Source organism: Micromys minutus (genome assembly GCF_963924665.1).
Source record: "Micromys minutus genome assembly, chromosome: 21".
Classification (NCBI taxonomy): Eukaryota; Metazoa; Chordata; class Mammalia; order Rodentia; family Muridae; genus Micromys; species Micromys minutus.
Genome location: NC_137956.1, coordinates 27,990,916 through 28,018,791, shown reverse-complemented (window position 1 = coordinate 28,018,791; position 27,876 = coordinate 27,990,916). Strand labels below are relative to the sequence as shown.

Here is a 27,876-nt window from a genome sequence, read left to right as displayed (position 1 = left end):
AGCATGTCTTTAAAGCCAGCAGGAGGGAGGCAGAGAGAAGTTGATCTGAGTTCCAAGACAGTCACAGCTACACAGTGTGACCCTGGACCTGCTCCCCTCAAAATTCAAACAGACTGAGCTATATAAGACCATATAGCTTCCCCACCCCAAAAGAATAGCTTCAATGTGTGTAAGTGCAAATTACATAACACAGCATTCCCCTTTGTGTTGCTTATAAAAGGGAAGGTTTTTACTTTATTCATAATGAATTTAATGAATAAAACCTTTTTAAAATATATGACTGCTTCCATATGTGCATATTATCTTCTTTCCTGCTCTTTCTAGTAAATAAACATCACCCCTTTCCCATGAGTAACCAACCCAAGCTTATGATTTTTTTCACAAACTGCAACATATCACTTCAATCATCAAAACATTTCTCCCATATCAAGCCTCATGTTTCTTGTAGAAATGGCCCATCAACATGGACAACTGTTTTCTACTCTGTTTGAAGCCTTTGTCACTGCTGTGCAATTACAAACTTCTGCAACTAAGCATTTTCCTTATATTTTATTTGACTTTTGGTTTTAGAGCTATGCCTAATATAATGTTCTATTTCTGTAATTTAAATGCACTAAAACTTTCTCCTGTTTTCATTACACACCTTTTAAAAGTTTCTTTGTAAAAGCCTCTTTTAACAAAAATTTATACTCATTTTTGTTATGTTGATTCTCAAATCCTGACTATAAAGGACGAATTTTAAATAAATGATAAATGGCTGTTTTATTTATTCACCACTTAGGTTGGATTTATGACCCCTCTCTCTTCATTTCAGCTACTGTTGAATTTTGAATGAAACAACTTCAATTGTAACAGAAGAAACATCTGTTGCTTCTTTTTCTTCATCAGGGCTGCCCTAACTGAAAGAAAGGCTCTCCGCCCCTCTCCAACTCCCCCTCCCTACCCACAGAGTTCCTTAAACTTCTTTCCTTAAACTCACTTGAAGTAAATTACTTAAAATATTGTCATAGCCATTAAAATATTATAGCTAACAAAAACATTTATTTTCTTATTAAAGCAAAAAGGATGATGCTTTTTAAAAAACCCAAGATACGTGCTTCATGGAATATAAACTGTAACCATAATACAGACTTCAAGGGTACCCTTGAAATGGTCGACTCAATCAAGCTGTTACACAGTCGTGGCTCACTAAGAATTGTTTAGGAATAGGATTTTCTTCACAGTATCCAGATTCTGTATAGCTTCTTGCATGCTATGTTTTCTTTGCCAATCCAAAGCTAACATAATGGCAGTCACCACCCCAAGAGGCAGACACCAAATGGTGCCACCCCCTCTCACATAATAAACCATCAAGCAGTGGAATGCACCGGCTCCTTTATGAGCAAACAATGCCGGAGCTTCATTAGAATACAGCTGACATTTTCAAAGCACAAATACTTTGAAGAAAATTGTACTAGGGAAAAAAAGGAATGAAATAACTACAAAGGCTGAATTTTTTTCATGTCAGGTTGATTTCTAAAGATTCTAAGGAAGCATACTTCATTGTTGACAATTTAAAAGTTTTCATAAATAGAAAAATATTTAATAAGAGGAAACCTTATTTTATTTACTGGGAAAAATGAAACTAAAAACTACCACTAGAATTGCTTCCACGAGGAATAACTATGAAGTACCTTTAAAATGACTGATGTCTGCAACTGCTTCTTTAACTCCTAAATAGAAAAACTAAATTCCAGAATTATCTTTGCAATGTAATTAATTTATATAAATAGCTGAGGATAAACTAGGATAACTACCCCTCCCCCCACCCTCTCCCCATGCTCTGTAGTTTTTCTATCTGTAACCAGCAAGGACGTCTTGAAATCAGCATATTCCTGGCTGCTTTTCTATTTCCCCCGGCAGCTGCATAACAAATAAAACACAGTAAAAACCCGCGGGGCTGTGAGAAACAAACTGGTCTCTCTTACCTGGTCTAAGGAAGCATGCCTCTCACTGCAGTACCAACAACACTCTACAGTCTTTGTTACCATTCAGTGGAAACTTGAGACTGTGTCAGACGTAAGCAATCGAGCTCAGACAAGCTCAACTTAAAATACTTCTCAATAAAACTAAAAAGATGCTCAAGAAAACTGGTCAATATGTGTGCTACTGCCTAAGAAAGAAAGACACATACAAACAAACAAACAAACAAACAAACTCAAGACACAGGTGCTAAGAAAGGAGCTTTAATGTGTGGAGCTTGGCTTTCTTGCTAAATTACAAAGGCTTTTTAAGATTTAAAAAAAAAAAAAACGCTTAAAGGTAAAAAGTGATAAAATGCCTAAATCCAAGCTATCATTTTTCTAAATGTCATTTGGATTTTAAGTAATTTTAAATAATTAAAATAAAATTAACTTACTCACAAGACCCGCATAGTTGGAATTGTACATGTCCGACTATCTGCTGGCCCCAAGCAGCAGCCACAAAGCAGGAGACCTTACCACATTTTGAAAGCCGAGCAAAGGCACCATGAATTTCCCAGAAAAAGGGGAGGAGAAACTCCCGAAACACTGCTCAGAGCTTTCTGAGCTTGTTGCAACAGTCCAGCCCTTGTGGGAGGGAAAAAGAGTCCTCGTCCTGCCCCCTGAGATAGGCCATGCTTCAACGCCAAAGTGAATGACAGGCTCATTTCTGATATCAACAAAGAGCAGCTTAGCTGTGCTGTTTTCCCTCCCGCTTCCCCACAGTTAGTCTTAAACTTTGGGTTAGTCCTTTTACATCGAGGGTTAAGTACCTTTCTCCATTTTCTCAAGAGAGCAACAATTATGTTGACCTATTTTTTTTAATGATTAATTAAAGTTACATACCTATTCATCTTACTCAATTTTCCAACACAGGAATTTTAACAAAAGATGACCTTTTAAAGTTCATTTCCAAGTCCATTCTTTGCAATGTCAGATAACTATGAGATTAGCTACCAATATTAATACATTTTTACTGCAATAACATTACAAATAAGGCAATGATAATAAAATTTCCAACTGGTAAAATGTAAACACACACACTAATGCAGGTATCTGTGACCATGTTAGTTTAAAACAAGCAATTTCATCAACATGTATTTACTGAACACTGATCACAAGCCAAGTGCTATTTTCAGGCCTGGGGACATAGTAGTAGTGAAAACATTAAAAAATCAAACTAAAATTCCTGTCACCAGCGGACTTACTAGCTTGTCAAGTCTCTGTCCCCAGTGAGTTCCACAATCCAACATGACTAAGGTGTCTCTTATTACACATCACCTACACTGGGAAAATTCCCCTCTGAAAATAAGGTTTCCTTGCTTCCTTGCTTGCTTTTCTCTACCCAGAGCTGGACACTGATTAAAGTTCAAATATACTTTACTTGTATACTGCTTGGGACAGGCTCCTTCTTTGTAGCCAGGCTGAACTACAACATGCAGAAACCCTGTCACAGCCTCCGAAGTACTGCAGTGATAGGACTGAGCCACCAAATACATTTTTGAATGAATTTCTTAACAACAGCTCCAGGAAGGCAAGAATTTTGTGCTTTGCTTTTAGCACTGCATCCTCAGCACGTTAAACACTACCTGTCTGACACTCCAACCAATACTGACTGAAAGAGACGACATGATTTTTTATTTGAACTTGTCTTTTGCTGACATATACTGCACTAAAATGCACACAGACATGTGCCAACAATGATATAGCATAGGGTACAAATTAACTTGTTTTGTAAACATGTTTCAAAAGTTTGAAAATACAACCTAAAGAACCCTGAATCTTTTCGTTCTAATATCTTAAAGTACCAATGGTGGGTCTACCTACTGTATTTGGGCGTTAAAATTCAATGAACTGGGGCCGGGATGACTCAGTGAGAGGAGCACTTGCCGCACTTTCTAAGGATACAAGTTTGGTTCCCAAGTTCAGTTTCCAGCATTCATATTGGGCAGCTTACACTGCATGTAACTCCATCTCCAGGAGATCTGACACCCACCTTCTAGCCTCCATGCAAACATACACACACAAATAAATACATTTTAAAAAGTTCACTGGTGGGGCTGTGGAGATGGCTTAACAGTTAAGAACACTGGCTGCTCTTCTAAAAGACCTGGATTCAAGTCCCAGCACCCACATGGCAGCTCAACAACTGTAGCTCCAGTTCCAGAAGAAATCGTGCCCTCACACAGACATACACGCAGGCAAAAACACCAATCCACATTACAAAAATTCATTAAGAAATTTGCCAGGCAACAGTGGCACAAGCCTTTAATCCCAACACTCGAGAGGCAGAAGCAGAAGGATCTTCAAGTTCAAGGTCAGCCTAGTCTACAGATAAACCAGGAAAGCCAGAGCTACACAGAGTAACAACCCTGTCTCAAAAAACAACAAATTAACTCATTGTTTGATTTAGTTAACTAAGTTTATATGACGAGTCATATTTCAATCTTTTTAATAAAAGATGTAGATTACACAGAATCCATATACATGCACACACATGCACAGGCATACACACTGTATTTTTAAAAGCTTTAAAGCATCTTCTTCAATGATTTCTTCTTACTCTTTTTTAAGGTATGGAATTGGCTACATGGTTAAGGTTCTGACTGCTCTTCCAGGGGACCCGAATAGGTTTCCAGCACTCAAATGGTGGCTCACAACCATCTCCAACTATGGTTCCATGGAATCTGATGCCCTCTTCTGGCCCCCGTGGATGGGCACTGCATATACATGGTACACAGACATAGCAGACAAAACAGCTACACACAAAAAGATTTTAATCTATTTATGCATCAATAATTACAGCTATTGGCCAGAAAACACCAGATGGAGCTAAGTATTCTCTGTTCCAGGTTTATATATTGATTTTGTCTTCAACTGGAACTTGTTACGTATACTAGCAACATAACTAAACATTCACATTTAATGACAGACCTGTGAATATAAGTAGAAATGCTACAGTACAATGGTTGCTGGCCACATTAAGAGTGGCAATTAGTGAGCTTGAACTTATGCTTTCCACGTACTAAATAAAATGTCTAATCTTAGCCAGTATAACCAAACCAAAGGGTCCATGAAACTACTTGTTTGAATAAATACTTCTTTGTTGATTTCTTTTCTTTTTATGAGACAGGGTTTCTCTATGTAGCTTTGGCTGTTCTGGAACTTGCTCTGTACACCAGGCTGGCCTCAAACTCACAGAACCATTTGCCTCTTCCTTCCAAGCGTGCTTCACCACCACCCAGCTAGTACCGACTTCTTAAAAGGTCACACAGGAAGCAGATTTACCTTTTTTTGCTCGATGTCCTATTTCTAGTGAGGGCATCTTTCAAGGTTCTACCCCTGATGTTTGCTAGAATCTAGATCTACACCGCCCCCCAAAGGTACAGCATTAAAAGCTTTGGTCCTGGCTAGGCATAGCAGTAGTGCAAGCCCACCTAGGAGGCAGAGGTAGATGCATCTCTGTGAGTCTAAGGTCAGTCTGGTCTACATAGTGAGTTCTAGGACAGCCAAGGCTACATAAAGAGACCCTGTCAATAGTCACAGTAATAATAACAACAGCAACAACCACCACCACAACAACAACCACAATAGTCTTGGTTAGCGAGTAATGCTGTTGGGAGGTAGCAGAAAGTTTTAGATAAGGGTTTAACAGTTTTGAAAATGCCAAACTGAAGGTTGGGTTCCTAACCATGAGGTGAATGGGCTTTTGCTGTGATGTACTGCACCACTATTGGTCCAAAGCAACCTAGAATTATCAGTTAGAAACTAAAGCCACCAAAATAATGAGCCAAAACAAACTTTTCTTCTTGTCACAGTAACGGAGTGATAACACGATGCTGTTTTCTTAGAAGCACTCCTCCTATAGGCATTTATCACATCCACATAGATCACTGCTGAAGTACTTAATGGTCATCCTGGGCTTTTCCATGCTTCTCTAAACTTTAATACACAACCATCTATTGGTCAGCCCTGCATGTCTCAGAATTTCCACTCAACTCTCCCAGTATTTCACTTCTTACTGTCCTTCTTTTAACTTTGTTAAAAGCACCAATATTCATCAAAGAAAGAAGAATTTCTCAGCTAGACACGGTAGTAACCGCCTGTGATCCCACTGTGGAGGTGAGGCAGGAGGACTGGGAGTTCATGTGTTTGAGCCAAGCTGGGCTGCACAAAGTCCTGTCTCAAAACAAAGCAACAATAAAGAAGAAAGTGATTCTTTCCTTTTATATGAACACAGCAGCGCACAGGTGTAACCCTAACACTCAGGAGGCGGAGGGAGGCAGACTGCCATGAGCCCAAAGCCTGCTTTGGCTATAAAGGAAGTTCCAAATCAACCTGAATACTTGAATAGGTTAAAATTTAAACTTAAAATTCACTTTCTCTGAGGCTGAAGAGATGGCTTAGTGGTTTAAAAGCACTGACTGCTGCTCTTGCAGAGAACACGGGTTTGTTTCCCAGCCACCACACGGCAGGGCACAACTATCTGTAACTTTAGTTCCAGGAGATCTAGTGACTCTTCCGACCTCTGTGGCCTTGCATCACATGGTGTTCATACATGCCCTTAGGCATACACATAAATATCGGCACGTTTATTAAAACTTCACTTTTTGTGTCAGATGTTGGTGGTAGTTTGAATATGCTTGGCCCATGGAAAGTGGCACTATTAGGAGGTGTGGCTTTATTAAAGTAGATGTAGCCTTGTTAGAGAAAGTACATCTGTCACTGGAGGGGTGAATTTAGAGGGCTCTGTGCTCAAGCTCCACCCAGTGTGGAAAGAGGCTCTCCTGGCTGCATTCTGATCAAAATACAGAACTCTTGGCTACTCCAGCATCAAGTCTGGTTGCACACTGCCATGCTTTCTACTATGATGATAAGGGATTGAGTCTCTAAAACTGTGAGCCAACCCTAATGAAATATTTGCCTTTGTAAGAGTTGTCTTGGTCATGGTATCTCTTTATAGCAATTGGAAATCCTAACTAAAACAGTGTTCAAAATGTAGCTAAGAGTATTTTAATGATTAGTGCAGATATATAGAACATTTCCTTCACTATAGAAAGTTCTATTAAACACTTTTACTCTAAGCAGTAACAATAAACTATTTAAAGTTAGTTGTCCAAATTTTCCTTAACCTGGTCCCAATCTACCCTTTTATTCTAATATTTTATTTATTTAATGTTATGTTTTACTTGTATATATATTTGTGTGCTGTATGCATGTCTAGTACAGAAGCTAATAGAAGATATCCTATCCTCTAGAGTAACACATGCTATGTGGGTGCTGGGAACTGAACCCTGAGCCCTCTGGAAGAGCAGTCAGTACTTTTAACCATTGAGGTATTTCCCCAACCCCATATATTCTAATTGTATCCTCTACAAAATTCCTATGCATGTGACTTTGTAGGGGGATCGTAGAAATTCAACACTTCATAGGATTAAGGTCTGTGCAAGGAACATGGGAGATTGATCCATGGAAGAAGTCCAGAAAAAGTTTACTAAAGCACCCACAAGTTAGGAAAAGATAAATTTGTGAAAATACCCTAGAAAAAGAATACAGTGCAGTAGAGAAAGGATCACAGTTAGAGGCAGAGCACTACAACCAAACTCAAGTTTATTTACAGAAATTAAACTCCAACTGGTCTGACTTGACAGGAAGTATTTAGCTCAACTGGGTCACATAACCTAAAGAAGGGTTAGAAAATCAATTAGCAAGGTCAGAGCTATAACTGAGTCTTAGGGACTCTCAAGCTGCTATGAGTCCGTCAGCCTTTCTCCTGATTTCTTTTTTTTTTTTTTTTTTTCTTCATCTGTAACTCCAGACAGGATCCAAAGAGGAGGTGTAGTTTTCCTCTCTGGGTTTTATGGAGAGTTCCTTTACCCTTCTGTGTTAGCCTCTTAAAGTACCTCGACAACCTTAAAAGGGCATAGGAAAGGGAGTCTCCTGATTTCTTTCACATCCATCAGCCTCAATCTCTCTTACTACAAAGACCAGCATTCTCCACACGGAAACGTGATTAATGATATGTTACTGATTTTATATCTGATAAACCCTACTACTTTATTCTGCATCTTAGACCTTTCAATACCACTGATATTTACAGGCTATACTTGGGTTAGAAGTTCTTTCCTAGCTAAGGAAATATTGTCAAAATGATTAGGTATTGTGACCAGAAGATACAACCAGATAACATGTAGTGGCTAGGTAGATGAGAATGATTAGTACAGAACCTTCATTGATTCAATAACTGGATACTAAAATCAGTAGCTATGTGAAACAAGTCTTTTAAATATAGAATATTTGTCATCAGTTTACTCTGAGATCAATCTATGATTTGACTTGGTTTCTAATCTCAACTATTCTCTTTTAATTAGAGTATCTATCTACCTAGCCTAAGGTGGCCTTGAACATAAGTAGGCCAGGCTGACTGGCTTTGAATGCACAGTCCTGCCTCAGCATTCCAAGTGCAAAACATATAAGAGGCATACACAGGCACATATATGTGTGCACAGACACACACAAGGTGGGCTATAAGAGAACATTAGTGAATGTCCATTTGGCTACAAGCTTTTCAATATAAATCTCCATCCAGAGTATGGACTTCTGTTCTAAGAAACTAAGAAAGACCAACCAATGCTGCCATCTTTTTATATGCATACATAACTGGCAATCCTGGGTACTTTGAGCTTAGCATTATCCATCTCTAGTCAAAACAAGAGCCTAACCAATTTTGTTCAAACTAGTAATTAGTGCAAGGTAACTGTTCCCTTAAGAAGGCACAGTAGTATGAACTTGTAGTTCCAGTTATTCAGGATGTCCAAGCAAGAAAACTACAAGAACCTGGGAGGCAGAGGACCAGCCTGGGCAACATGATGACCAGAAGCACACACTGCAGGATAAGAGCACTGACATAGTTGTCTATTGACCTCCCTATAATACCATGTTGTGAAAGCATGTTCACATTCACACATATAGACACACACACATACATAAATAAAATACATATTTTTTTAAATTAAAGAAATAATAACAACAAATTATTGACTCCAGCATTTGGGAAACAAAGACAGGCAAATCTCTGTGAGTTCAGGGCCAGACTGGTCTATATAATGTATTCCACAACAGCCAGAGAGTAACATAGACAAACTCTGTCTCAAAAACAAACAAACAAACAAAAGAAGAATCCACACAACACACACACACACACACACACACACACACACACAATAAATTTTGCAAAAGTTTACTTATGTTTGAGTTCATTTTCATTACTACAATGAAATATATAAAGCAAACAAGTTTTATAAAGAGCTTAATGAGGCTCATTTGACTCAGAAGTCCTGGAGGTGCCAAGCATGCAGCCTATCAGGTCTTGGTGGGACCCTCACAGAGAGGTGAAGTGGTGAGGCCAGACAAAAAGACAGGGAAGGTTAGACAGATATCAAGGGAAGCTCTTCAGTACAGAGTCTGCTTAAAAATCTCTCACCAGGTGACAGGGAAGAATTCCAACACAGGAGCTAGGGAGATGGTGAGTAAAATACTCGTACACGCAGGAGGGCCTGAGTTTGGATCCCCAACATCCACATAAAAGCCAGATATGGCCTTGTAACCTCAGCACTTGTTGGGAGACGAGGATCCCAGGAGGTCTGTGGCCAGTCAGTCTAGACAAAGCAGCAAGCTCTAGGTTCAGTGAGAAACACTATCTCAAAACATGAACTAGAAAGTAATAAAGGAAAACACCTGATGTTATCCTACGAGCAAGTATACATATGACACACAAACACATTGCTCAGTTAAAATAATTAAAAAGAAATAATAGCAACACAATATTTCTTGTAAAGACAGCCTACATAAAGACATAAAGTATTCCTTTAATATATGAATATTTTCAAATAAGAATAGTTAAAATAGTTTTGAACCATGTTGAAGGCCTAAGTATATAATATGACCTTACCCTATTCATAATCAGAAATTCTGGGAAACTCACAAACAAAATGATCAACTTTCATTTATACTCACAAGCATGTTTAACCATTTAACTGCAACGTTGTGATGTTATCTTCTAAGTTCATGCTTAAGAAATGCACAAGTGAATTACAAAACCCAACAACAAAGCCTCCTAATGTTAAACATGGTATGGTGGTATGTGCATGTAATCCAAGTACTGGAGGTAGAAGCATGAGAATTGGAAGTTCAAGACCATCTCCAGCTACACAATGAGTTCCAGGTGAGCCTGGGATATACTAGGAATTAAAACCAAAATAAGACAAATGAAAATCTCATCATTTTTTAGGTATGTTTATATTATATCGAGCCAGATTCACAGTGATCCTCAGCTGTATGCAGGACATGCCTGCTACACTAAATCGCCTTAACTTTTACACAATATTCTGACCCATGGTCTTATTTTATCAACTATAATCCTATTCAATGCACCTCAGGAAAATCACTCTATCAACTAACTCATTTAAGTTCCTCAGCAACACTGCAATGTTTCAAAACTTTAGAAGCCACCAAAATGGTATATATGACTACTATACAGACATTTAGGGGAAAATTGCCTTTGAAAAGCCCACACCCACACCTGCACGTGTCTTAAGCTTCCCATAAGCACCTTTCTTTTACTCCTATTCATGTGTGTGCATGCACGCACATATGACATTAAAATCTTTTCTTAGACTACAACTCTGCTTCAGACCAACTCACTCAGAACTTTTTCTATGAAGCACAGTTAAGAATGCCCACTTCACCTAAGTGGAGGTCTTAGCAAAGAACTCTTTAGGTCAAGCCTACACCCCCCCCCCAATCCCTGGCAATGGCAGAAACACATACAAGAGCAAAAGGTCACATGGGAAACAATGAAGCCAGAGATAGTCAAAGTTCACTCTTATAAGATCATACCTGAGGAGAGTATATTGCCTTCTGAGGGAAGCACTTCAAATGATCTCAGACCTTCATTAGGTTGAAGTCTTAAAGGTCTGCTATTGTCCTACTTAAGATTAAAACTTCAACACATGAGCCTTTTTAAAAAGATTTATCTTATTTTATGTGCATGTTGTTTTGCCTGTATGTGTCTCTATGCACCATGTATATACAATACCCATAGAAAACAGAAGAAGGCATCAGATCCTCTAACACTAGAATTACAGTTTGAAACAGGAAAAACAGCTAAGCTGTCTTACCAGGGCCCTCTCCATAATGCTTTCTTAATGAACTCATGTCAAAAATTTTGGTTTTAACTTTGTGTGTGTGTGTGCACACGTGCAAGCATGACCACAGCACACGTGCTCACATGCTTTTACAACATGTGCCATCACATTTATCTGGGGTTCTAGAGGACAAGCTTCAGAACTCAATTTTCTCCTTCCACTATGGATTTCAAGTCTAAACTCTGTTATGAAGCCCTTGAAGTAAGCATTTTTACCCACTGAGCCCTAAAAGATGGACCCTTGAAGAACAAACAAAATCTATTTGTTTTAACACTACAGCAAAAAGCTTTTGGAGTTTATATTATATAGGACTTTGCTTTAGTTTAGATATTATTGTGTTCCCAAAATGCTCAGGTGCTGAAGAATGATTTCCAGTAAAGCATGGTAAAGAAGCAACAATATTTAAGGGATAAAAACTTCCAGAGATGATTTATAGGCTTGAATTTCACCAATACTGGCCTCAAAGAATGGTTAGGTCTTAATTCCTGTGTGACCAGACTATTATAAGATGACATTTGATCTCCTCAACTCCCTTCCTTCTTATCTTGCCCTACTTTCGTATTTATACCCCTCTCTCATCTCCCTCTCTCCCATGTCATTTTACCATCTGGTATACTACGATTGCAGCTGGAAGGACTTACCAAAAGGCCAGAGTTGATTTCACAATTGCAGCCTCCAAAACTCTGACCTAAATACATCTCTTCATTTTATTTAGGTATCTTGTTACAGCCACATGAAATGAACTAAGACAGACCTGTAAAAATGCACTGTTCCTACTGATTGTCTTCTCTGCTACTTCCAATTCCTTACATTTGCACATACACCTTGACCTTGCTGTTCTGTCTCAGAATCTTTAGTTTGATTTATAAAAACTTCTTCTGAAGCCTGGCCTTTTTGTTTGTATGAGACAGGGTCTTTCTGCTTAGTCCTGGCTGATCTGAGACTTGTTATGTAGACCAGGCTTGCCTTGAACTCACAGAGATTCACCTGCCTCTGCTGCCCTGCCCTGATGTCTGTTTGTTTTTTAAGACAGGGTCTCACTCTGTAACCAGCTTGGCCTTGAGGTGATCCTCCTGCCTTATCCTACTAAGCTCTAGAATTACAGGTATAAGTCACTGCTCTGGGTAGGCTTGCTCTTTCTTCCTTTTCCTTTTCCTTCCCACCTCCCCACCTCACTGCCCCCAGCAGTATCATATGATAAAGTGCAGTGTTTTGTTACATAATATTAAAACCAGGGCTGGAGAGATGGCTCTGTGGTTAAGGGCACTGTCTGCTCTTTCAGAGGTCCTAAGTTCAATTCCAGGCAACCACACGGTAGCTCACAACCATCTGTAATGGGATCCGATTCCCTCTCTGGTGTGTCTGAAGACAGCTACAATGTACTCATATACATAAAATTTAAAAAAAAAAAAGAGTTTCCTATCACAAACTGTTTGGACAAGCTGATAGAAATTTTTCTACACAATACTGAAATCATTAGATATTCACGTGCAAAATAGAAACTTTACCCCTCATCTCATTTCACATACAAGATTAGCTAAAATTTTACTAGATTTAGACTTAAGAGTTATAATTATAAAACTTCTAAGTAAAAAGGTAGGGAAAAGTTTTAGTAAAATAAGCCCATATTTTCTTTTGTTTCAAGACACAATTTGGCTACGTATCCCAGATTATCCTAAAATTTACTATGTAGCCTAGGCTGGTCCTAAACTCTAGGTCTTTCTACTTCTGCCTCTAATTACAAGCAGGTGATACATGCTTAACTTTAAAGCATACTTTTAGTTGGTAAATTTTACATTAATATGTAAAAATAATTGTTCTTCAAAACTGTAGTTCAAAAACAAAACTTGTAAGATAGGAGAAAATGTTTGTTATATTCATATGATAAAAAACTCATATCCAGAATTAAACAATAAGATTAGCAATCCAAAACAAAATTAAGCGAGGGGGTTGCAGATGTAGTTCAGCTAGTAAGAGTACCTTACTAGTATGTACAAAGCTTTGCTTTTGATTAACATAAGCTGTATATGGTGTCACCTGCTGTATTCCAATCTCTCTAGAAGTGGAGGCAGAAGAATTAAAAGTCCAAGGTCATCCTCAGCTACACAGTTCAGAACCAGCGTAGGATCTATGAGACCCTATACCAAAAAGAAAAGAGATGGGATAGGGAAAGGCTCAAAAAGTAAGCCAATGATGGCTGGCCCGAGTTAAATTCATGGAACCCACATGGTGGAAGGAGAAAATGAACTTCTGAAAGTTGCCCTGTTTTCTACATACCTGTGGTGTATTTACCCTATATTCACATCCTCCCAAAGAAATACTTTTGAAATTTGTTTATGTGTAGGAGTATTTTACTTGCGTGTGTGTGCACCATGTGTGTGCCTAGTGCCTGTGGAGACTAAGAAGAAAGTGTCAGATCCCCTGAACTGAATTTACAGATGGTTGTGAGCTGTCATGTAGGTGCTGGAATTCAGCCATGTCTTCTGCAAGAGAACAGCCCATACTCTGAACTGCTAAAACCATCTCTTTAGCACTGGTCCTCAAACGAAAAAAAAAAAAAAAAAAGGTAAATAAATAACAAATTCACTTTAACAGAATAAAGAAAACAAACAAGATCAATCCCTGACCATTCAAAGTATTGGAAAAGACTAAAAACATTGCTAGTTGGGATAGCAACTTAGATACTTTGGGAAACATGCTTTGTGATTTCTTAAAAAGTTAAAACACATACTTACCACATGACCCAGCAATTCCACTTGCAGGTATTTATTTACCTTTGGAAAATGAAAATGTGTGTCAACACATAAAACATTTATTGGGAGCTCACAGCAGCCTCATTTGTAACAGCTACTCTGTTGGAAATTTAACCAGTGTTCAATAACCATGAGTGGATAAGCAAGTCCGTAGCACAGAAAACTCTGAAGCTCAGCAACAGTAGCACCTCCCTGTAATCCCAGCACTGGATCAGGAGTTCAAGGCCATGCCTGGTTACAAAGTTTGAATCCAGACTACACCATAGGAGGCCCTGTCTTGAAAGGAAAAAAAAAAAAAAAAAAGGAAAAGACAAAGGACAGGCACAAAACTTTAATTCCATTACACAGGGAGCAGAGGCTAGTGTGTCTCTGTAATTCCTGGGGAGGGACAGCCAGCCAGTCATTTTATTGTGAGCCAGGCAATAACAAGTTACATTATCAAAACTATTTAAAGGGCTATAGAAATGGTTCAGCAGTTAAGAACATGTATTGCTCTTGTGGAGGAGCCAGGTTCAATTCCCATATCCACAGGTTGCTTACAGCTATCTGTAATTCCGGGACATCAGACACCTTCTGACCTTGTTGGGTACTATGCAAAAAAATGGTGCACATACCTTCATGTAGGAAAAACACATAGAATAAATAAATTTAAAAACAACAAATATAAGGACTCTAGTTTTATGCCTGTAGAATATGTGGCTGGGGGCTGGAGAGATGGCTCAGAGGTTAAGAGCACTGACTGCTCTTCCAAAGGTCCTGAGTTCAATTCTCAGCAACCACATGGTGGCTCACAACCATCTGTAATGAGATCTGACGCCCTCTTCTGGTGTGTCTGAAGACAGTGACAGTGTACTCATATATGTAAATTACATATTTAAGAAAAATAATATGTGGCTGAAAACTAGAACATTACATAATTCTACCACCCCAATATACGCCATGAAAGCAGTTAACAGAAGAGAGATATGTGGTGACCAGTCTCTTTCACTTAGGTTCTTTTTTTTTTTAATCTTTTGTTTTAAATTGAAAGCTACTTGGATCTTCCTTTCTTTCTCTTATTTTCTGCTATATGTGTTTGTTTTGTCTTTTGAAATGGAGGTCTAACTCTGTAACCCAAGTTGCCTTTGGACACCTGATCCTCCTGCCTCAGACTCTCAAGTGTAAAAATTACTAGCAGCTGCTACAATATCTGGTTCTAGATTTTCATTTCCAAAAGTGAATTCTCATTTATTCTCTTATTTAGTTATGTAGCACTACACACCTATCATTGTAATTTCAACATACTTTATCTTGAAAATACACAAAAAAAAAAAAAAAAAAAAAAAAACACAAGCAAGGGGAAAGTATTTGGTAGATCACATACTTCAGGAAAAGACTAGAGTGAATAGGTCCATAAATAAAACTACTTGTAGAATAGTTTGTGAGAGTCTATCTTCAGATCATTGAGATATTTTAAAATACCCTGAAACCAAATACAGACTTAAGAACTCAGCCAGATCATTCACTACATTTGCTAAATTCAACCTCCATCAAGTCTTCCAGTAAGAGGCCAAACTCACCCTAACATGACCTTATCTTCAGAAGTCTGCCAAGGAACTTTTATAGAAATAGCAACCATATGCCATTTCCTTATTCCTCAAAGTAGTACAAAATAAAGCAGAAACTTCAGTACTAATATCTCAGGGCTTGGATTTGTCAAGTAAATGAAGAAAAGAATATGGATCTGGGCATAACCTGTTTGTGATCCCCAAACTTGGGAAGTAGAGGCAGGAGAATCAGTGACTCAAGGACAGTGTTGGTTACACAGAAAACTCAAGGCCAGTCTAGGCTATGTGAGACTATTCTCAAACACACGCACAGGTGAACACACATGTGCATAGATCAGCATCTGCTAACTGACCATGGAACTCTATGTAACCCACCACATGGGAGTGCAAACCTTCAATCCCAGAGTGCTCAGGAGGCAGAGGCAGTCCAAAGTCTGAGTCTTAGGATAGCCAAGGTTAGAGAACTACCAAGTAATACTTTAAGTAGCATTCAACCATTCTCTGGCAATCATCTCTTAAGATAATAAAGGATTAAAAACAATAAAGGTTTTACTCAACAATACCCCAAACAAAGAAATATATATATATATATATATATATAAAACTGATTGTTTTGTTTTGTATTGTTTTGTATTGTTTTGTTATGCTGAGATGGAGTCTCAGTCTGAAGACCAGGCTGACACTGAATTTATGGCAGTTCTCTTGCCTTAATCTCCCAAGTGCAGGGCTCACAGGCCCAAGCCACCACCCAAGTAACTAAATGGGCTTATCTAAAAAATTCAAATTTGGTATTAAATATAAAATCCAACCAAGTTAACTTACCATATTAATGAGCTAATATATCCAATCACATAATTATTGCTAGCCTAGCCAAATCAATGAGCTTCAGGTTTAATGAGAGACCCTATCTCCAAACCTAACAAGGTTAAGAGCAACTGAGAAAGATCCTTAACATTGAATTCTGGCTCCATATGTATACACACACTTCACATGCACAAGCATGTACACGCACAAGAGGAAACTTTCTTGATGATAGAGCAACAGTGGGAAAAAAACCTATGACTAACATTCTATCTAAATAATAAAGCACAAAGATTTCCTCCTGATATAGGGAAGAAGGGAAGGATTTCTTGCTGCTCATCCTTTTCTCATAGGCCTAACCAGTGAAATTAGGAAAGAAAACAACAGAAATGCAGACTTTTTAATCACAGAAGAGCTAACAGAACAGAGAATGGCTTTCACAAGGTGGCAGGTTATAAGATCACTTCCATGCTTTCAATTAGCTACATTCAAGAAGTCAACTGTGGTACAAAAGCATCTCAAATCCAAAAGTAGGTATCTGTTAAGCTTTAAAATACGCAAGGAAAAGTCATGTCATGTGATTCCAAAGTGGCGAATTCTCCCCCAGGATATCTGTGCTGCAGATGCTGTCCACTCAGCATGGGTAGCACATAATTAGCCTCAGTCTTGCCCTAACTTTACAACTTTTAAGCTTCCAACTCTTGAAATACTTGGCTGGGGGGGGGGGGGGGCGGCGGCTGGAGAGATGGCTCAGTGGTTAAGTGGTTAAGAGCACTGACTGCTCTTCCAGAGGTTCTGAGTTCAAATTCCAGCAACCACATGATAGCTCACAACCATCTGTGATGAGATCTGGTGCCCTCTTCTGGTGTTTCTGAAGACAGCGAAAGTACACTTATATATAATAAATAAATACATCTTTAAAAAAACAAAAAAACTTATCTCAAGCTCCTCACTAAGTAGTACATTAACATTTTGTTTCAAAAGTGCTTAAGACACCTCACTTCTCAAGAGTTAAATGATTTGATTAAAACTGTGAGTGGGTTATAGTAAACAAGCTTTTAGACACTTAAATGAGATTCTGAAAGTGAAAATAGAAGCCAGACCCTGCCCTCAAGGAGCTCTCAGTCTTACTAGTAGAAGAATCATACTGAGAATGACAATCGCGTAAGAAGGCAGAAACAGTTGTACACAGGGTCCAAAGGTAGCACACACAATGCACAGAGACAAGGAGGGGCTGCGCCAGATTTTAAAAGTACATAGAAGTTTGACCAGTGGTCAAAGTACCTACAGGTAGATAACATAAATTCTTTCAATGTTTCTATTAAGAAAAATTCTATAAGATAGGGTCAAAGTACCTACAGGTAGATAACATAAATTCTTTCAATGTTTCTATTGAGAAAAATTCTATAAGATAGACTTTTGAAATATTTGTCCTCTAGGACAATGATGAGTGCATAATGAATAAGACAAAAGTCTCTTAACTTCTTAACTTGCAATCAAGTAATGAAGACCAGTAATTCAATTAAAATGCAGCCTGGTACAGTGGGGGCACTTGAGGTAGAAGCAGGAGGACTATCAGTTGAAAAGTCAGCCTGAGCTACAAAGCAAGACCTCATCTCAAATTATGTATGTGGACAGACATATGTGTGCTTTATACTATCTGTACTCGACAGTTTTATGTCAAGTCAAAGTCATCTGAAAGAAGGAAACCTCAATTAGGAAAATGTCTCCATAAGACCAGGCTGTAGGCAGCCTCTAGGGCATTTTTCTTAATTAGTCATTAAAGAGGGAGGAGCCAGCCCATTGTGAGTGGTTCTGTCCCTGGGCTGGTGATCCTGGGTGCTATAAGTAGGCAGAACGAACCCTGAGGAGCAAGTCTAGCAGCCCTCCTCCAAGGCCTCTGCATCAGCTCCTGCCCTGTTTGAGTTCCTGTTCTTATTTCCTTCAGTGAAGAATAGTAATATGCAAGTGTAAGCCAAACAAACCCTTTCCTACCTAAGCTGCTCTGACTGTAGTATTTCGTCATAGCAATAGTAACGGGAACTAAAGGCAAACTGGTACCAGCACAGTGGTATACTGGCATGGCAAACATGTTCTAAAAAGGACTGTGAAAGGAGTTTGGAAACCTAGGCTAGAAAAGCCACTGAGGGGTGAGAACTCTGTGGACCACGGGAGTTAAGAGTGGTGAGAGCAATGCAGATGTTAAGGCCTGGCTTGTTAAGTTTGAGAGGAAAACAAAGACTCCACCAGGCCATTTGTGTAAAGACTCTGGGTTGTCTGGTCAGCTGGAGTGGAACAATCAGTCATGATTAACAAGAAACCAGAACCACTACAGTAAAACTCTTCTTTACTAGGGCAATTGACGCTGGTCTACTGGAGCTAAAAATTATCAGTGATTAAGAAGAGACCAGCATCATGAGATGAAATCTGGAAAGTGTTTCCTAAAACTCATCCCATGTAGGATGTGTTCCAGAGGTGGCCAAGGTTGTACTTTGCAATAGTAGCCAAACTTGATAGTGTAAGAGTCACCCAGGTGGTACTGGTTTTGAAGGCATGAAAGAGTCGAGGAGAACTGCTGAGGCGTGGAACTGAGGAAGGCCAGAAGAGACCACTGATGAAGGTTCAGCTTCAGTGGTAGCTAAGGATTGAAATGGGAAGAGAGCAGGCATGCAGAGAAACCAAGGCTTAGCACCATACTGGAGAAAGTGTAGCATAATTGCAGTAAAGATCCCAGCATTCTGAAGATGCCAATACTATGGGAAGATCACCAAAATCAGCAGCAGCAGAATGGAGTTGCCCGAGCTTAGAAAACAAGCTGTGTGTGATGCAAAGAGGGAGCTAAAGAAGTGGCCCCAAGCCCTTTGGAGGATCCCAGAAGATCATGAGTGAATTCCAGACATTGAACATGGTGCTATATATACTGTTGAGAGTTTGGTTTTCTGTTGATCTGATTGATTGTGATGTGCCCTGGTTCTTCTCTCTTGAAGTAAGAAAGTATTTAACTTAATCCTGATTTGTACAGGAGCCCACTGTTGAGAATTTTTTGGCTATACAAAAAAGTCTCAAAAAAATTTTTGGACTTTTATACAAAAAGAATATTTTAAAGAAACTGAACTTAAAAATTTGGTGGCTGTCACATCAGCTACCCCAAGTCTACTCATCTCTTCATCTTTCCATATCTATTCCCACCCTTGCACCTCCCCTCAAAAGAAAAATCTCTAGAGTGGAAACTGGTGTCACAGAGCACACCCTTTTGCCCAGACAGCTTTACTTGCAAATGTTCATTTTGATGAGTCACTAATTTAGTTAGAGACCTCTGGCTTCTGCTACACTATCAACACTGGGGATCCTCTCAGATATCCTGTTGTTGCCCTGTGTCACAGAGGTTCTGAAGCTCTGGTTCTGCAGAAACAGCCCCTTCACAGACTCCCACCACTTCACTGATGGGGTAGATTTTGGAGTAGTCTAAAAGCCCTAAATGTGGGCCCGGGTAGTAGCTGAGTTGGTCAGCCTGCCAGCTCTCCTGTGCCCTTGTTACCAGAGCCAGCTATCCCACTTTGCCCAGGTGAGGTGTGGGGCTAATTCTGCACAGCCTTCAGAAATGAACATGGTCACATGAATGTCCATATAACCACAGATGTTGACACAGCCCCCACTGCAGGGCCACAGACCAAGACATGGCCCTCTATGGTAGTCAGTACAGGTAGAGACATCACCAAGGCCTCAGGTGGCCCACAGGCTACTCCCATCGTGCCATTCCTCACCACACAATGTCTTCAGTTCCACCTCTCTTCATACTGCACAAAGCAGTCTGATTCTTTCTCTCCCATCCCACCATCACACACAGGCGTCCACCTCTGGGCCTCTGGGGTGCTTCCACCTGCCTATGCTGTATGGTGACTGTCTGGACTGAACTTTTAATCTGTTGGATTTGTACTGAATTGAAGTTGTAAAGACTTTTACATTATAAAAGTTGCAAATTACTTTTAAAGTTATTTTTTAATGAGAGATCCTGGGGATGAATGAGAAGGAAAAGGTTGTGGCTTTATGGTGATATTTTTGTGTCAAGTTGACAAATTGTAAATTGTACTAGATAGTTTTATGTCAACTTGACACAAGTTAAATTCATATGAGAGAAGAGAACATCACTTTTTAAAACAACTCCATATGATCAGGCTGTAGGCAAACCTCTAAGGCTTTCTTAATTAACCATTGATGTGGCAGGCCCAGCCCATTGTTGGTGATGCCATACTGAGGGGGGGGGGGGTGGTCCTGGATTCTGTAAGAAAGCAGGCTGAGCAGGCCAGTAAGCAGCACCCCTCCACGGCCTCTGCATCAGCTCCTGCCTCCAGGTTCCTGCCCTGTCTGAATTCCTGTCCTACGTTCCTTCAGTGATGAGCAGTGGGTGGTATGGACATGTAAGGCATAAACCCTTCCTATCTACGTTGCTTTGGTCATAGTGTTTCATCACAGCAATAGTAACACTAACTAAGACACTACTTTTTTATTTTATTTAAAGAATTTTAAATTTTTTAATTTATGGATATGCATGTTTTGCCTACATGTGTGTGGTGCCTGGTACCCATACAAGTCAGAAGGCATTGGATCCTTTGAAACTGGAGTTATGGGTGGTTATGGGCTGCCATGTGGTGAGAACTGAATCTAGATACTGTGCAAGAATAGGAAGTGCTCTTAACCAGCAACCATGCTAACAGCTCCTACACTATCTAAAAACAAAGACATTGTGTGTGTGTGTGTGTGTGTGTGTGTGTGTGTGTGTAAGAGAGAGAGAGAGAGAGAGAGAGAGAGAGAGAGAGAGAGAGAGAGAAAGAGAGAGAAAGAGAGAGAGAGAGAGAAAGAGAGAGAGAGAGAAAGAGAGAGAAAGAGAGAGAAAGAGAGAGAAAGAGAGAGAGAGAGAGAGCAAATGCATGCCACAGTGAGTGTGTGGGGATGAAAGAATAAAAGGAAACTGTGCAGTCATTTCTCTCCCTCCACCAGCACATGGGCTGAGGATTGAACTCAGGCCATCAAGCTTACACATACTCCCGAGCCACCCTGCCACCCCCTTATACTATTTTGATAATTTCCTACAAACCTAAAACTGCTCTAAAATTAAGATTTTTTTAAAGCTGCTAACAAGGTCAAATGCTATTTTTAAAAAACAAAAGCTATATATAATTGCTCATACCTATAACCCCAATGCTCTGGAGGTTGAATCAAGACTTGAATTCAAACCAGCCCGGGCTACACAGCAAGACTCTATATATAAAACAACACGTAGGGGCAGTAGAGTGACCGAGCATGAGTTCTTAGAGGCAGCTTGCAGCTGCTAAGTTAGAGATACTCCACAGTGCCATTTGGCCCCACAGGTGCCTGTCATAGCACGGGATAAAAAGTTTCCACTTTTTAATATTTACCACAACACAGGTGGATCTCTGAATTCCAGACCAGACTGGTCTACAGGATGAATTCCAGGACCACCAGGGCTACACAAAAAATCCTATCTCAAAAAACCAACCAAACTAACCAAACAAACAAATAAGATACTGATTTCCTTCCACCTAAAGCTTGGGGTGGCTATAGCTCTCGGGTATCATACCTATGACTTTTGACAGTTCTTTTGTTTAGCCCTAATGCATTCAATAAATAACCAGGAAGGGTTACACTACCATTAGTGAAAAGCACCAAGAGTATTTCTCAAATACTTTAGTAGTAACGCGTAAGTTCTCAGAGTAACTCCTATAGACTATTAATATTATTTACTAAGCTAGATATTTTTATAGGAAGTACAGACTTCAGTAACCTCCATGGAACATCTCAGACAGTAGACAAAATCTTTTAAAGAAGCTGGAGTTTTGTTACGACTGGAATACAGTGGCAAATATTTTCTTCTTCCCCTGTACAACGGAAAATGTCAAGCATTTACAGAGCAGGAGAGGGAAATAATGAAACCCCACATGTCCATCACGCAGACTGAATACTTGATCACCTTGTGAAGAACATCACTGCATTTAATGTACGTATATTCTAAGCTCACAGTAGATTATTCTAGTCCATCTGCAGACATTCTATCATCTCATCCATAAATACTTCATCACGTATGCCTACATTCTAAAAGGTACCATAAAAAAATGTATATAATGATGTTGCCAGTTTTCCTGGAAGTTCTTAGGTTGGTGAGTCAGATTAAGTACCCAGTAAGTCAGAAATTTATCTGTTAGAAAACACACATATAATTACATTATTTTTACTGCATTTTCTTACAACTTAAACAACTTGAAATACAAATTTGGAAAAAGTTTTTAATTTTAAGTGTCTTACTAGCCTATATTAATTATACATAATAATGGGTTTCATTGTGACAGTTTCCACATGTATACAATGTATGTCAATGACATCAGTCTCCCTGTCACCCTCATTTATCTCCCTCCTATCTCTTCTAATCTCCCTTCCCAACTAGGCTTCTTCCTACTTTCATGTTTTTGTTTTATGCTTTGGTTTTTGGTGATCCAATAGCGTTCACTAGGGTTGCTTCAGGAGCATGAGCACCTGACATGGCACTCCACCTCTGAAGGAACCCTGTTTCCCTCCTCTCCACAGACAGTGAGAAAGGTGGGCCCACGAGCCTTTAACTCCCACCCAGTTTTGTTTTGTTTTTGAGACAAAGGCTCACTAACAGTTCAGGCTAGCCTGAAACTCAATGTAAAACCCATACTGGTCTGAAACCCATAGCAATCCTCTTGGCTCAGCTCCATGAGCATTAGAACTATATTACACAGAAAAAGTAGATTTAAAACAGTGTCAACAGAAATAAGATCCCTGGCTAAGGGGCTTTGAGATGTCTAAGGAAGGAGATAAAAGAAAAATTGAACACAAAGACCTTCCACGTCTTACAATTGACATTCACATGTGTTGGTATATGACAACATCCTAACATTATGTAACTATTATATACAATAGAATTCTTATAATTGCAGATGTTATAGGAAAACTGCAAAAAAATTAAATCCAGAAAATTTTTATTCAAGAATCCTTACCTTTTGTTGGACTGAAATTCTGATCTATAAAGCCCCTCAGTTCTGCATTTGTGGATGTCAAACCGACCTGAATTAAAAAAAATTAATACTCAGATCTGAAGTATTATAGAATTATTTAATAAAATATTTTATATTTTCCATCAGAAATCTGTATCAAGTATTATGTATAGTCTTATGAAACAAATTATATCATCCATAGGAATATATTACTAAAAAGAAAATTTACCATGTTGCTTGAAATGGGAAAACTAAGAATTTTAGATTAAAAATTAATGGAATGCTATTTATGAGTTTAAAAAAAAACCCACAAATTTTCTAAATATTTTGAAGGCAAGTAATATGGCAGCTGCCAACAGATAAATCACACTTCCATCCGTAGGGCTGGGGCTTGGCTCAGCAGCAGAACACTTGCCTAGCATGTGCAATGCCATAATCTGCTCTCTAGCGCTGTAAAAATAAAGAGTATAAAATGATATCGTCACTGCTGTCCTTAATTTCTAATGTTCTTAATAATTTCCACAATGTTTTTAAGAACTACTACAGAAGTACCACAAATGGCCTAGTACAAGGACAGCAGCCTCAGGTCCATTTATCTGGACCCACACTGGCTTATAAAGCCCACTGCTGTGTGCCTTGGTCAAGCCATTCAGTTAGAAATTGGCAAATTAGAATGTGCTGCCAGTTCTTACCAATGCTGGTTAGAAAGATCCACGGAGATGGGAATGCAAAGTACACAGCACACACTCTTCAGTCTGTGTGAACATTATTAGTTCGTGTATCTCAGCAATCTCTACACAGTACCTTTATAGTCTCCCTTCAGATGGTTTATTTTACTTAATAAATACTGACAGAGCTGCCTGGTATCACAGATAAATATGCCGGTATCATAAAAAATAATGTGGTTTTTGTTTTGGATACAGGGCCTCATATACCCTGGGCTGGCATAAAACTGTATAATTGAGGATTAGTTTTCTGATCCTCCTCCTTCCTCTAGCTTGAGAACGCTGAAATTGCAGGAATGCATGACTACTCTTGATTTTCATCAAAATTTTAGAAATTTGATTCAGAGACTAGGGGAATCCCCATGTTGAAAACATGGCACATGGGCCATTAAGATGACTCCATAGATTAAAGTGCTTGCTGAGCCAGCCTGAAGATCTGAGTTCAAACTCAAACCCACATAAAGGTAAAAAAGGAGAATAAATTCTATCAAGTTGTCCTCTGACCTCCACAAGGACACCCTTGAATGCAGACAGTCCCCCCACATCATATACACAAAAAAATTTTTTTTTTATTTAGCTCAATATCTGAGTCCTGATCTACAGAACAGCCAGGGCTACACAAAGAAATACTGTGTAGAAGGAAAAACAAAAAACAAACAAAACAAAACAAACATACAAAAACAACTTAGCTCAAAGCAAGTTATAAGACATGGACCCATTACTACTATTATAGTTTTATACACTAAGAGCTGTAATCTTAAAACATTACAAACCTGGAATATTCTGCAAACTTTCAACATTTCAAATCTGTAATTTGATACCTCAAAACTTCTTTTCAAAGATATATTTAAAAGTTTTACTCCAGTAAAACTAATATGGTCTCAAATTATTGATCCTTATCTTAATGTTTTGATGTGTTTTTGTATTATTTATGAACACTGGTGTTTTACCTACATATATGTATGAGGACATCAGATCCCCAAAAAATGTAGTTACGGACAGTTGTGAACTACTGTGTTGGTGCTGAGAATTGAACCTGGGTCTTCTGAAAGAGCAACCATTGAGCCATTTCTCCAGCTGATTATTATTATTATTACTATTACTATTATTATTATTAGGTTTTTAGACAGGGTTTCTCTGTGTAGCCCTGGCTGTCTGAAACTCCTCTGTAGACCATGCTAACCTTAAACTCAGAGATCCACTTGTCTCTGCCTCCTGGGTGCTGGATTAAAGGCATGGGCCACCACTGCCCAGACCGTGTCTATATTATTAAATAATCAGTAGTTAATAAATTCTTACTTTTTAGACTTTTTATGGTATGTTGTATGTATGCATGAGTATATGTAATGAGAGATTTAATTTAATATTAACCTGTGCTGGTGTATAACTCAGCAGGCTTTGACTTGCATGTCCAAGTCTCTGTGTTCAATTCCTATTCCTGCCCTCTTCTCAAACAATTCTCAAAACATAATGTTGGGGGATGGTTTTGTGCACCATATATTCAGATGCTGATTTTTTGCCCAGACATCTGGTTCCAAGGTCAAGCATCTCTGGTCTCAATGTTATGTAAAAATTGTTTTCCATCACCTTTGATTGGTTAATAAAATACTGATCAGCCAATTAGCTGGGCAGAAAGAATAGGGTAGGACTTCCAATCCCAGTCAGGGGGTCACAAAGAGACTGGGGGGAAGGGAGAAGGCAGAGGGGGCGGGTAGAGGGAGGGGGAGTCAGAGAGAGGAAAGGACAGAGAGAAAGGACAAGGAAGATTCTGAGGTAGCAATGAGAGCAGCCATAGGAACATAACAAATTACAAGTATGTAATACTACAATGAACACTGCAAATCAGTTCTTCAGTAATTTAAAAGAATTTAAAGAAACACAAAGCTTTGAAACTTTGTACACTTGGCTTTAATAGTTTTTATTATTATTTTATGGGTATTTTGCCTGCATGTATATCTATAAGCCCTGTGTGCCTGGTGCCCACAGAGGCAAGAAGAGAGCATCGGATCCTTTGAAATTGCTGTTACAGACAGTTTTCGCTGCCATGCGGAAATCAAACCCGAGTTCTAGAAGAGCAGCCAGTTCTCTTAACTGCTGAGCCATCTCCTTAGGTCCACAATGAACTATTTTTTAAAAACTACATGATGTTTTACATTATAAACCCTCCATAAGCACATATTTGGTCCATTATAATTTAATAGTTTAAGAGGTAATAGTTTCATTAGTCAATGGTTAAAATCCTTTCCTAAGTGAAGTTTCTTTTTACCAAAATATTTCCATATACATTTAACACAGCCAAGTAATTCTGATATAATAGATAAATGGCACCTAAAATCAAAAACTTTTGACAGAAATTGACACTGGGATATCTAGAAACTAGCTTCTCGATTCTATGTAACGGTGTGGATACTTAACACTGAGATTTAAGTTTAGTCAGCCTTAAAACATAAAACTGCAACCAACAGCCACATCATGGCTTCCTGCTTCACTCACAAATATAACGTTAAACACTCAGGCACCTGAACATCGGTTGAGCCGTGAGCTGTCATTACGAAGCCCAACTGACAGCGTAAGCAAGTGCTTCTTACAAAGACAAGACACAACCTTAGTCAGTTCTGCTTTGAGAAGAAAGCAAAAATGACAGACGTCTTTTAAATATATTCATCCCATGATTAATACGGACCCTTTAATACATATAACTTCAGGAGAGTCATTTTACATTTTTCTTATTTTATAAAAATAACAGTTAAAAAAAAAAAAAACCTCAACAAAAACCACACGTCCACAATAAAGACCTCAGTTACGGTTACTGTTCGGTTTGAACACCTGTTCTTCATGCCAGTTTCTGCAGCGTAAGCAGCAAACACATCCACAAACTATACACCCATACCTCAACTGTACAGTTAAAAATTAGATAAAGGTCAACTGAGCCTCACTATGACAGCCTAAGTTTTATCTTAGAAAGAAGGGTTTTTAATCTAAAATTCCTAAAAATGCTGCCAAAACCCATTTAATAAATTAAAGTACATATTAAATTCTGCTTTTAGACTTTGTAGTTTAAAGACTAAAGGTACATTGCTTAAAAATGGAAAAGATGGCTAGGGAAAGCATTTTAAAATATTCTTTCCCAGGCTGGAAAGATGGCTCACTGGTTAAGAATGTATATTATGCAGCAACCATGTCAGACAGCTTGCAACCATCTGTAGTAACTCAAGTCCAAGAAATCCAGTGCTTCTGGTCTCTGCAGGCATGTGCACTCTGCAGGGCCTAGTGGCACAGGCCTTTAGTCTCTGCACTCAGGAGGCAGAGGCAGGTGGATTCCAGGCCAGCCTGTTATCATGATGAGTTCCAGGCCAGCTAGAGCTCCCTAGAAAGACCCAGTCCCAAAACAAACAACAACAAAAGTATTCTTGCCTTGTATTTAAAAAAGAAGTAAGGATCGGAATAAAGAGGTACTAGCCCTTACTCCCAGGATATGGGAGGCATTAAAGCCATTCTGGTCTACACAATGAGTTTGGGTTAGGGCCCAGCGGCAAGGGATTGAGGCCCATATTTTACATACCAAAGCAGACCAGGCCTCTAGATGCTCCCAGCATCCCTTAGTCCCTACCTATCACACCCTGCCCCCTACCTTGAATTTCCTAGCCCAGGGGCTGGGCTGCCCTCCCCCCCCCCCCCCCCAGAGAGTCCTCACTATAATCCAGACAATTCGTCTCTCTTTCAGTCTGTTTTTGTCTGTCCCTCTCTGTCCTCAGGCCCTTATGCCCTTTCTCTCTTTCTGTTCTCCCCCTGCCCCCCTTTCTCTCCCCT

At 39.1% G+C, this 27,876-nt stretch overlaps 1 protein-coding gene across 8 annotated transcripts in view; it reads right to left on the bottom strand.

Moving 5' to 3' along the window:
• Positions 1 to 27,876, bottom strand: part of TFDP2 (transcription factor Dp-2) — a 121,285-nt gene that overhangs the window by 61,607 nt on the left and 31,802 nt on the right. For 5 of the 8 annotated variants that reach the window (XM_080934925.1, XM_080934928.1, XM_080934927.1 and 2 more), the window contains one exon: positions 23,345 to 23,411. In XM_080934925.1, the coding sequence (XP_080791051.1) occupies positions 23,345 to 23,411 (67 nt within the window). Of the gene's footprint in view, positions 1 to 1,967; positions 1,986 to 13,243; positions 13,293 to 13,941; positions 13,981 to 23,344; positions 23,412 to 27,876 lie in introns of those variants that run through there. The other 3 variants (XM_080934933.1, XM_080934930.1, XM_080934929.1) reach the window with 3 other exon arrangements.